The following is a 13,077-nucleotide window of genomic DNA, read 5'->3' on the forward strand; positions in this document are numbered from 1 at the left end:
CTGTCATTTCTATCATTTCTGACTCTCTCCAGAATGTTTCCTCTTTTAAAGGATTCCAGTAAACTGATCAAGATACACCTGGAATGGGTGGTGCTACATTTCCACCTAAACAAAAGGTCACACCCACAATTTGGCATGCCACATCTCCATGGAGATAATCTAATCAAAAGTTTCACACTATGGTATCAAATCAAGATTAAAAGAAACGGTTGTAGCAATAGAAGGGAGGTGGGGCAAGATGGCAGCTTAGTGAGGTGTGGAATTCAGTGCGTCCTCCAGAGCAGCCAGTAAATAGCCAGGAACAGTACAAAAAACTACTGGGGCTAAATCAGTGACCGGATACACAACATACACCAGTCTGGACCAGGTAGACTGCCTGAGATCCCACACAGAACTGTAATTCCCTTAAGCCATGGAGGCCAGCAGACCTCCCCCACGGGCACAACAGGCTGGTTCTCCGAGAGTAAAGGAAACAGACTTTACTAGCAGCAAGGGTGTAGCTCAACTAACCTCCAGTTGTGAAATTAACAAATTCTGACTACAGAAAATAGGTCCCCTTCCTCCACACAGATAAACCTAGAATAGACACTAAAGGTACTAGTTTTTGCCCCAACAGAGAGGGGTCAGGGCTGATAGAAAAAAAAAGAGAGACTTTTTGAGTCAGACAGCACAAAGTACTGGAAAAGGGCTGGGCCCAAAGAAAAATGGACACATAGAGCCTGGAGATACATAGAGTCACATACCAACTTAAGCTCTTGATTGAGAAACACTAGTAGTAGGAGTCCTGCTCTGAAAAGGCTTTTTTTTCTTTTTTAACTTTACTTCCAGTCCTTAACAGCTCATTAGATAGAACTGGAAGCCTTCTCAGGCTCCAGTACTGCCCCAGGCAAGGAGAGAATTAAGCTTGTCTGAGAGACAAAGTAACTAGTCAGGTAGGGAGTTAATTCCCTAAAGGTTGTACCTTCCCCAAGAGAAAGGTAGGGCTCAGCTCAAGTGGAATTCTTCCTTCAAGGAATTCTGGCCCTAGGGACTGGAAAACTAAAGCAATTAATGCCAAATTACAACCTTACCTCTGTCTCAACCATGCACCCAGTTCGTAGAGTGTCCTGAAACTAAAGGCACCACATCACTTTACACTGGTGGGAAACCAAAGACAGGCAAGCACCACATGCTGGGCAGGCTAAGAAAAGCACAGAGTCTAGAGGCTTCATAGGAAAATCTGAAAGCGTGCTGGGTCTCCCCGTCAAGGAAAACTTATGCTGGCAAGTATTTCTTCCTGAGAGGAGGCCTGTCCAAGCTGGGAAAATATGACTGGGGTCTATAATATCTGAGAAGACCCTCCTTAATAAAAAGTCATATAGGCAGGGCAAGAAATAGAAAACCAAGAACTGAAAAATTCTGATCTGTTAAAGAGACCCTATGCTAGAGGTCTAGAATAAGATAAACTGAATGTCAAAGAACAAATAAAGAACAAAGCCATCAAGAAAGAAAATCATTAGTAGAAATGTGAAAACAACCTCCAGAATAAACTAATTTTGGAAATCAAATGTCTAGACACCAGCAAATAATAACGAGTCTCATACTAAGAAAATTGAAGATATGGCCCAGTCGAAGGAACAAACCAACAATTCAAGTAAGATATAAAAGTTGAAACAACTAATAAAAGTTGTTTGAAAGACGTGCAAAATCTCATCAAAAATCAAATCATCAAGTTGAGAGGGATATAAAGAAGGCAAGGGATGAACAAAAAGAAGAAATTGGAAGTACGAAAAAACAAATCACAGAACTTATGGGAATGAAAGACACAGTAGAAGAGATGAAAAAATGGAAACCTACAATGTTAGATTTGAAAAGGCAGAAGAAATGATTAGTGAGCCAGAGGACTGGACATCTGAAATCTGACACAGAAAAGAATATATAGGGTGTCCTAAAAAATGATCATGGTGATGAATATAATACTATGTGATGATATTATGAACCATTGAGTGTACACCATGCACAGAATGTTTGTATGTTAAGAATGTTCATGTTTGTATGTTGTTTTGGTTTGATAATGCAAAATAAATTAAATTTAAAAAAAAAAGAATATATAGGGAAAAGAATGGAAAAATCTGAGCAGGATCTCGGGAAGTTGAATGACAACATGAAGCTCATGAATGTATGTGCTATGGCTGTCCCAGAAGAAGAGAAGGGAAAAAGAGGAGAAAGGCTAATGGGGGAAATAATCACTGAAAATTTCCGATCTCTTATGAAAGACATAAAAGTACATATTCAAGCAGCATAGTGTACCCCAAACAGAATAGAGCAAATAGACATACTCCAAGACACTTACTAATCAGATTGTCAGATGTCAGAGAGAAAGAGAGAATTTTGAAGCAGCAAGAGAAAAGCAATCCATCATATACAAGAGAAACCCAAAAAGACTGCGTGTGGATTTCTCAGCAGAAACCATGGAGGCTAGAAGGAAGTGGTATGATATATTCCATTGCTGAATGAATTCTATATCTAGCAAAATTGTCCTTCAAAAATCAAGGGGAGAGGGGGTGCAAGGGTAGTTCAGTGGTAGAATTATTGCCTGCCATGCAGGGGACCTGGATTCATATCCTGGCCTATGCACTTTCCAAAAACAAAAAAACAAGCAAAGAAAGAAGAACATGCAAACAAAAATTTTTCAACAAATGGTGCTGCAATAATGGGAAACTCACATGGAAAAAGAATGAAATGTGACCCCAGGCATATAGCATGCAAAAAATAATAATAATAAAGAGGGGGAGATTAGAACATTTTCAGACAATCACTGGCATAATTTGTAACCAGGAGACCAGCTCAGCCAGAAATACCAAAGGGAGCACTGCAGGCAGATAGGAAAAGGCAAGAGAGTGAGGTCTGGAGAAGTGTGTAGAAATGAAGACTATCAGTAAAGATAAATAGGGTAAAAAAAGATTGGCTCTGCAAGAAATACTAAAGGGAGCACTACAAACAATAAAAAAAAAGGCACAGAGAAAGAAGAAGAGTGTAATAAAGAAGGCTATCAGTGATGCTAAAAAGAGAAAAAAGTAGATATGATACATAAAACCCAAAAGAAAAAGTGGTAAAAGAAAGTACTGCCTTTACAGTAATAACATTAAATGTTAATGGACTAAACTCCGCAATCAGAAGACCTAGACCGGGAGAATGGATTTAAAACAACTTATTTATATGCTGCCAACAGGAGACTCATTTTAGTCCCAAGGAACAAAAATATATTGAAAGTGAAAGCTTAGGAAAAAATAATTCATGGAAAGAACAATCAGAAAAGAGCAGGTGTAGCTATACTAATATCTGACAAAATTTAGATCTCAAAATGTAAAACAATTAACAGAGAAAAAAGAAAGACACTATGTATTATTAAAAGCAACAATTCAACAAGAAAGCATAACAATCATAAATATTTATGCACCTAGCCAGAGTGTTCCAAAGTACATGAGGCAAACACTGACAACACTGATGGGAGAAATAGATACCTCTACCATAATAGTTGGAGACTTCAATTCCCCACTCTCATCAATGGATAGAACACCTAGACAGAGAATCAATAAAGAAACAGAAAATCTGAATAATATTATAAATGAAATAGACATTTAAAGAATACTACACCCAAGAACAGCAGAATACACATTTTTTCCCAAGTGGTCATGGATCATTCTCAAGGTTAGAACATATGCTGGGTCACAAAGCAAGTCTCAATAAATTAAAAAGTGTGAAATCATGCAAAGCACTTTTTTTGGATCATAATGCAATGAAACTGGAAATCAATAACAGAGAGCCAGAAAATTTACAACTATGTGGAGGCTAAATGACATACTCTTAAATACCAAGGGGTCAAGAATGAAATTACAAGAGAAAACAGTAAATATCTCCAGGGAAATAAAAATGAAAGCACAACATGTCTAAATTAATGGGATGCAGCAAAGACAGTGTTAAAGGGAAACTTATTGCCTTCAATGCCTATATTTAAAAAGAAGAAAGAGAAAAAATCAAGGAATTAGCTGTTCACTTGGAAGAGCTAGAGAAAGAACATCAAACTATACCAAAGCAAACAAAATGAAAGAAATAACAAAGATTAGAGCAGAAATAAATGAAGTTGAGAATGCAAAAAGATGCTCAACTTCACTGGCTATTAGGCAAATGCATATCAAAACCACAATGAGATATCATTTCACACCTAATAGAATGGCCATTATCAAAAAAATAGGAAATGGCATGTGCTGGAGAGGATGTGGAGAAGGAGGCACACTTATCCACTATTGATGGGGATGTAAAATGGTGCAACCACTGTGGAAGGCAGTTTGGCGGTTCCTTGGGAAGCTAAGTATAGAATTGTCATGTGATCCAGCAATCTCATTGCTGGGTATCTATTCAGAGGACCTGAGGGCAAGGACACAAATGGACCTTGGCACAGTGATGTTTATAGTAGCATTATTTACAATTGCCAAGAGATGGAAACAGCTCAAGTGTCCATCAACGGATGAGTGGCTAAACAAGCTGTAGTATATACATACAATGGAATACTGCACAGCTGTAAGACAGAATAAAGTCATGAAGTATGTAACAATGTGGATGACCTTATGGACATTATGCCGAGTGCAATTAGCCAGGAACAAAAGGACAAGTACTGTATTGTCTCATTAATAATAACTAACACTAATCAGTGAACTTGGAGAATTGAACTTAAGAACACAGGTTATCAGGAGATAGAAATAGGATAGAGATTGGGCTATTGCTGCTGGAGGAGTACAGATTGTACAGCAGCACTGATTGAGAAAATTCAGAAATGGATAGCACAATGCTACCTGATTGTAGTACAATAATACAAGTACACTGAATGTGAGTATAATAGAGGGAGAAGGGCTGTGAGCACTTATGAAACCAGAAGGAAAGACAGAGGATAAAGAGTGACATGGTATAATTTAGGTATGCCAAGAATGCACAATGATGGTGATTAAATATACTAATTTAACAAATGTTTTTGCCTGAGGAAGAACAAAGGAATGTCAGTATTTCAGGGTGTTCAAAATAGTTGGTTTATGTGGACAAGTAAATCAATGTAAGCTAGGGTCTGTATTCAACAGTAACTTTTTAATATCTGGCCACTGAATGTAGCAAAGACATTATGCCAAATCTAAATGTCAGCAGGTGGAGAGATTGGGAAAGGGGTATGGATTCTGTGTGGAAGAAAAGGAAATGTCTTCACACGGAGTATGGTGGGAGACGCATATTTGTGCAATTAGGCTGGATTGTATGATGTGTGAATAAAACTGTTATAAAATGAACAGAGAGAAACAAGTGCAGAGATAGAGATGTTCCTATTCACTTTCAGTAGGCAAATTTGAGGTCTAACCCCTTGGAGGGCAGTGTGGTGGTTCAACAGAGGCTAGGGATGGGTTTGCCATATGATCCTGAAAACCTATTGCTCAGTATCTACCTGGAAGAACTGAGTGTGAGGACACAAATGGACATTTTCACACTGATGTTTCTGGCAGAACTGTTCCTGATCCACAGTAAATGGAGGTGGTCTAAGGGTACAATGATTGAATAATGGAAGGGGGAACTATGGTATATACATACAATGGACTACTGAGCAGCCCCAAGAAGGAGTGAAGTTGTGAGGAATACAACTAGGTGAATGAATCTTAAGAGCTATATGTTTAATGAAATGTCAGGAACATAAAGACAAATATTAATCATGCCTCAATCATATGGACTAACTATAATATACAAATTCAATGAACTAAAGTCGAGAGCATAGGTTATCAGATTGGGGCCTATTATAAAGGGTCCTAAATTGTAAGCTCTTACAGCAGTCACATATATTCAGGAGATGTTACTGTTAATTCTAAATTTTGAGATACTAGGCTGTTTTTATATAACATGGTTTTCCCAGAAACTTTGGGTGTATATGTGACACCCAAGACTCAGGGTTAGAGCTCTGAAGCTATGAAAGTCAGCAGTACCCCATACAAGAACCTGTTCAAAAAGCTGAGAAAGTGATCAGACATCAAGTAGAGATATGAATGAAGCTGATCTGGATAGGACTAAGGTACATCAAAAGATTGGGTAAAGGATGATATTGTCCTCATTTTAAAACTTCAACTTCTGAGTGAGACTAAAGGCAGAGATGTTTAGTTGGTGCAAAATTTATATTTTGGGCAGTGCATTTCTTAATTTAACTTGTATGGTCAGTTTAATTGAACACCATAAGTATATGGAATCTTGAATAAGATGTGAGATTTTGCTTGTTTGTCCAGGTTAGCGTGATGCCCTGATAAACCCTAGAGTGATTTGGGCAATGAATAAAGAAATACTTGCAAAGTCCCCTTGGTGGAATGGGGAGAAGAGAGGAAATATTCAACTCCCCTATTTTGAGAGTTCCTGATATTCTTGCAAGCAGTGGAAGAGCCACCCCCAGAGGACCTCTTTTGTTGCTCAGATGTAGCCTCTCTCTAAGCCAACTCATAAAGTGAACTCCCGCCCTACATCCTACATGGGATATGATTTCCAAGGTTGTAAATATCTCTGGCAAAGTGGGACAGAAAGCCCAGAATAAGCTGGGACCCAGCATCAAGAGGTAGAGAAAGCCTTCTTGACCAAAAGGGGGAGGGGAGAAATGAGACAAAGTAAAGTTGCAGTGGCTGAAAGATTTCAAACAGAGTCAAGAGGTTATCCTGGAGATGATTCTTATGTATTATGTAGATATCCCTTTTTAGTTTATGATGTATTAGAGTGGCTAGAGGGAAGTACCTAAAACTGTTAAGCTGTGTTCCAGTAGCCTAGATTCTTGAAGATGAATGTATAAAGATATAACATTTACAATGTGACTGTGTGATTGTGAAAACCTTGGGTCTGATGCTGCTTATATCCAGATTATGGAAAGATGACAAAACAATATGAATAATAAATAAATAAATAATAAGGGGGACAAAAGGTAAAATAAATAGGGTAGATGGAAACACTAGTGGTCAATGAAAGGGAGAGGTAAGGTGCATGGAATGTATGAATTTTTTCTTATTTCTTTTTCTGGAGTGATGTAAATGTTCTAAAAAATGGTCATGGTAATGAATACACAATGACGTAATGATATTGTGAGCCATTAATTGTACACCATGTATAGAATGTATATGTGTGAAGAATTTTCAATAAAAATAAAAAGTATTGGAAAAGTCCCTTGAAGGATGGGAGAGAAATTATGGAACTACTAAACTTCACCACTGGGGAAACTCCCAATATTATACCAAACATTGTAGACCCCCAAATCAATAGTTTAGGCCCTTGAACTTGAGGCTTGCTCTTGTGGATCTTATTTGTGTGGCAGAGAAGCTTAGCCAACCTATAGGTATGCCTAAGTGTCACCTCACGAGGACCTCTTTTTTTGCTCAGATATAGCATTTCTCTCTCTAAACCCAACTCTGCAAGGGAAACCATTGCCCTCCCCACTACATGGGACATGACATCCAGGAATGAAGTCTCCCTAGCAACGTGGGAGATGATCCCCGGGGATGAGCCTGGCCCTGGGACCGTTGGATCAACAATGCCATCTTTATAAAAAGGGGGGAAAGAAGTGTAATAATGTATCAGTGGTTGAGGGAGTTCAAATAGAGTTGAGAGGCTACACTGAAGGTCACTCTTACACATGCTTCATTTAGACACTGCTAGCTTTCATAACTTGCCAAACCCTAACCAAAATTATTCCTCCAAATCCTTAAGAATACCTAGGGCATTGTATAAGATTCTACAAAGGTTCCATGCACCAGAGTATCTCTCCATAACCTACAACCTCCAAATGAGTCCCTGGACCAGATAAATCCTGAAATGCAGAGGGGCCAACCTTTCTAGAGCATCAACTAGTTCTATCCCCCTATCCCATATTATCAACTGCCTCTTCCAACATGAAAAAGTTAGCAAGGGACTAGCCTAAATATCTCTAACGAGTGGGAGAAAGATCAAAGGTGATAGTGGTGTTATACAGAGATGATCGGGTTTAACAAACAAGTACGTGTGCTGAATCATTTTGAAAATGTTTCTTTTAGCCTCTACTACCTGAGAGAAGCTAGAAATAAAAACATAAAATTGTGGAATTATAACCCATACCAAAGTTTGAAATCTGTTGTACAACGAATTGTTCAGTGTACTTCGAAATTTATTGCTTTTGTGTATATATGTTATTTAAAGAGATGGAAGAGTATAACAGAGAAGATAGAATTTAACCAATGAGTATGACTGCTGAATCATTATTTTGATATTTCTGTTGGTCTCCAGTGTCTTGGAGCAGTTAGAAGAAAAAACGTGAAGATTTTTAAACTTTAAAATCTGTTCTAAAACTACTTGTTAAAATCTTCTGGGGGGATGAGGGGGGTGCAAGGGTAGTTCAGTGGTAGAATTCTCGCCTACCATGAAGGAGACCCAGGTTTGATTCCCAGCCCATGCACTTCCCAAACAAACAAAAAACAAAACAAACAGAAATTCAACAAATTGTGCTGCAATAAGGGGATACTCACGTAGAAAAAGAAAAAGACCCCCACCATACAGCATACAAAAAATGTAGTTGGAAATTTATTGCTTTTTTGTATATATGTAATATTTCACAACTTAAAAAAAAATTTAAAAGAAAGAAACGTAAAAAAAAAAAAGCACCCCATGAGACCCTCTTTTGTTGCTCAAATGTGGCCTCTCTTTCTAAGCCAACTGAACAGGTTAACTCACTGTCCTCCCTCCTACATGGGACATGACTCCTAGGAGTGTAAATCTCCCTTACAGTGTGAGACAGAAATTCCGGAATGAGTCAGGACCCAGCATCTAGGTATTGAGAAAGCCTTCTTGCCCAAAAGTGAGAAGAGAGAAATGAGGCAAAATAAAGTATCAGTGGCTGAGAGAGTTGAGTCAAGAGGTTATCCTGGAGGTTATTCTTACTCATTAGGTAGATATCCCTTTTTGGTTTATGGTGTATTGGAGTGGGTGAAGGGAAGTACCTGAAACACTTGAGCTGTATTCCATTAGACTTGCTTCTTTAACACGATTGTATAGATAAACAAGGTGATTACAAATGTGAGATTACAATGTGACTGTGTGATTGTGAAAACCATTTCTGATGCTGTTTTTATCCAGTATGGACAGATGATTTTAAAAATATGGATTAAAAATAAATAAATAATAAGGGGGACAAAGGGGAAAATAAATTGGGTGGATGGCAATACTAGTGGTCATTGAGAGGAGGGAGGGTTGTAGGGTATGGTATATATGAGTGTTTTTTTTTTTTTGTCTCTTTACCTGGAGTGTTGCACATGTTCTAAAATATAATCAAGGTGGTGAATACATAGCTATGTGATGATATTGTGAGCCATTGATTGTACACCATTTATGGAATGTATGATATGAAGATTTCTCAATAAATATCTTTAAAAAAAAAAAAAAGAAATAATTGCTCCCACAAGATTGGATCACGATTAACACGTGGTTTTTCTAGGATACATAATACTTTTAAATTGGCACTCCTGGGTATATAAATGGCTTGTGATTTTGAAATTGAAGGAAACAGTGGTAAGTGAGAGATGTTTAGTGAGGCTTCAGCTGTGTAATAGAGAAATTATATATATATGTTCATATTTACAGTATTAATTTTTAACATTAAAAGCACAAAAATATGAAATTTAGTTAAGAGCTCTTTTTTATATAATAGTAGAGGACTATTTCACAGTTACTGGTGGGTGGCTCCTGCATAGTTTGAAAAAACCCATCGAATATGCTTATTGTTTTCACATTACAATGTAGATAAGTAAAGTATAACAAAATTTTATTGGCTGCTAGGAATACGAAGACGACATAGTGAGAAGGTATTGTAAGGGCATGGTTTAAGAATGGCTGAGAAATACTGCCCTAGATTGTTAAATACTGACCATGGTTTAAGAACGGCTGAGAAATATTGCCCTAGTTTGTATTCTTTGCCTTCCAAAGACGCAAGGGCCAAAAAAGAGAGAATAATTCTTCTAGCTATCTAAAACAAGGTTTGCTTGCTTTCATTATCTTAGTATTTGACTGTTAGCCTGTATCTTGAGGCAGCTGATTTCTTTGTCTTAAGGGTGGAATATTAGTCAGTGTTCTCTAGGAAAACGGAATCAACAGGAGGTATATGTAAATATTTTGAGATTTTATAAAATTCTCTCATGCAATTGTGGGGATGCACGGGTCCAAATTCCATAGGGCACGCTGCAAGCTGGGAATGCCAGTGAAGGTTTCTGATGAATTTCCCTGGAGAAGCTGGCTGGCTGATGTAGAGATGGAAATTCTTTCTTCTAACTGCTGAAATCATCACTCCTCCATTTAAAGCCTTCACGTGATTGGATGAAACATTACTCGTTGCTGAAAGCAATCTCCTCAGTTGATTGTAGCTGTTATCAGCCATAGATGCAATCAACTTATTGATGATTTAAGTCCAAGAAGTGTCCTCACAGTAACAATTAGGCCAGTGCTTGCTTGGCACCATTGCTTGGCCAAGCTGACACATGAACCTAACCATCACATGTGGTGTGTTGGAGAAAAGTAAAAAAAGAACTTGCTTTTCTTGGTAAGGTAGCAAGCATAATCTCACATACAATAAACCAACACATTAGCGATCAGAAGAACTAGTTTCTTGTTTGGGCTCTGCATTTACTCACTAAGTGGTAGCAGGCACTTAATTCACTCTGTATTTATTTTTGTAAGATCAAAAAGAGTTGAAATTTCTTTATTGGAAAGGTAGATTGAATGCAAGTTTATTTTACTATTATCAATAATAACCAAGGGTCATGATGTTTCTCTCAACATAAGCTAAAATACTTTGAAAACTAGATGAGAATGATCATATATTGAGGATGTTTGCTATTCCATAGGTAGTTGTGATTTCCATCTGTAACATTAATTCCCTTGAATGACTTAATATGTATCTTTTAATGATATGTATTACTAAATTTGATATTGTAACATTCTAAATCACTTTCCCACCTCTGGATTTATCCATCAGTAGTCTCACAATGGGCATGTTTATTGCTTGCCAGCCCTTATATGGCTCAAGAAGCTTCTCTCCATATTCTTCATAATCCTCCTTTCAACTACCTAGATTGTGTTCAAGGTTATATTTGCCAGTAGTCTCTTCCTAGATATGCGTTATATTCTTACAGCTTTGCTAGTTCCCATTAATCACATCAGAACACAAAAAGACCTCTGGAGAGATCATTGAAGATCTTCAAAACGAGATGATGCATGGCTGACTTTGCAGACTTTGGTGTTTATTCAAACTGTTCTTTTTCCAGCTATTAACACTGCAGATATTTGTGTAACGTCTGAAATGATAAGCTTCCACAGGGTATATGTATGTTTTTTTATTTTCATTATCCATAGTCAGAGACAATAATGTTACAGAATGTGTATTGGGGACAGTGAACTCAAGAGTGTAGGAACCATATCTTCTTCGCTATGAAAATTCAGCACCTAATTTATACCTGGTACTAAGTAGGCATAAAAGTGATTGAATGGATGAGGTGACTAAAAATATCAGTGTGTGGCCAGTAGTCCTTTCTGCACCATGCTCACATGAAGAGTGTTCTTTTATTAGCAATTATAGCTGCCATTTGTAGGACCTCTAGGTTTTCAACTAGGCTCAATGTTTGGTAGAAGATTTCTGCCCTTTCTTCACCCTTCTCCACCAAAGTCTTCTCATACTAGTGGGACTTGAAGGACTCTGTTCTCCTCCTTGTTCTCCACCACTACCACCACTGCCACTGTTTTCCCCACATATATTCATATACCGATTATGAAGTTCTTGCTCCACCATAGTACTGCTTCCAGGGGCCCTGCCATTGTCTCAGCAAAGTTGAAGAACCTGTGGGTCCTGGTAAATGGACATAACCTCTGAATCTTAAAGCTATGAGATTTCAGAATGACTGCAACTTTTTTTTCTCCCGTGAGCTATAAACAACCTAATTCTGGTGCTGTGTTGTAGGCCCAGAAGCCAGTCATTCTGTTTGTTGGGGTAGATTTTCAAATAACTACTTCATTTTTTTTCTTTCCACCCCTCCCTCCCCCACTAACCTTGCAGCTCGTTATGGTGATGAAGTTGCTCGCTATTTAGATCACCTTTTGGCGCACACTGCTCCCCATCCTAAACTACCCCCTACCTCACAGAAGGGAGGGCTAGATCGATTCCGAGCTGCTGTCCAAACAACCTGCGATTTAATGTCCTTGGTGACCAAGGCCAAGGAGCTGCATGTACAGAGTGAGTAATGCCTTGACTTGCTGGAATCAGCACAGGATAACATGAAGCCCAAGACGGGAGGGCAGGGATTGATTGCAATGTAAGCAGGAACATGGGTTCGTTGTACTGCTTTGTCTAGCATCTAGAACAAGTACCTAGGTCATAGTAGACACTCAATAAATATTTATTAAATTAAGCAAATGGTTATAGTTTTGCTGTGTATGGTGCTGCATAGTGTGGTTGAACCAATAATGTGAGAAAATGCAGAACAAGAAACAAACATATTGAATTTTAACATGAAGGTAGTTGAATAGTAAAAAGGATATTTTCCTTTAGAAAAATTACTCCTTTGGAAGTTATTCTATTTAGAGATAAAACATTACAAAATTATTGCAAAATAGCATGCAATGCTGAGTGAGATACTCTTCCTTAAGTAAGTGCATCATGGTGCGCTAAAACCAGTTGTAACTTTTACAGCTATTTCCAGGAACGTAGAGCTATGTTTGTCTAATACAGTTCTCATTCTTCACCAACTTTGCCATTCTCCTCCCTGTGACCACAACCCTCCATGGTATTTGTAGTGAAGGATGTCTTCTTCTATACATTGACAGAAGTAGTCATATTTCCAAGGAGTATTCAATATATCTATGATAGCTGCATATTAAAGGAGAGAAGAGCTCCTTGGCCACATATAAAGGACATGAATGTTAACATTTTACAGGTGATGAAAATGATTGTGATGCATGCTGTTGCTGTCTAAAAACTTAATTGACCATTACTAACCAAAAATATTAAACATAAGAATTAGAGAATAT

The 13,077-nt window shown here is 37.9% G+C and overlaps 1 protein-coding gene across 7 annotated transcripts in view; it reads left to right on the forward strand.

Moving 5' to 3' along the window:
* Positions 1-13,077, forward strand: part of PHKA1 (phosphorylase kinase regulatory subunit alpha 1) — a 323,836-nt gene that overhangs the window by 257,377 nt on the left and 53,382 nt on the right. For 5 of the 7 annotated variants that reach the window (XM_077146161.1, XM_077146162.1, XM_077146159.1 and 2 more), the window contains one exon: positions 12,107-12,283. The exons of the other annotated variants lie outside the window; for them this stretch is intronic. In XM_077146161.1, the coding sequence (XP_077002276.1) occupies positions 12,107-12,283 (177 nt within the window). The remainder of the gene's footprint in view (positions 1-12,106; positions 12,284-13,077) is intronic. 7 annotated transcript variants of the gene reach the window in all.

This window comes from Tamandua tetradactyla, chromosome X (assembly GCF_023851605.1).
Source record: "Tamandua tetradactyla isolate mTamTet1 chromosome X, mTamTet1.pri, whole genome shotgun sequence".
Classification (NCBI taxonomy): Eukaryota; Metazoa; Chordata; class Mammalia; order Pilosa; family Myrmecophagidae; genus Tamandua; species Tamandua tetradactyla.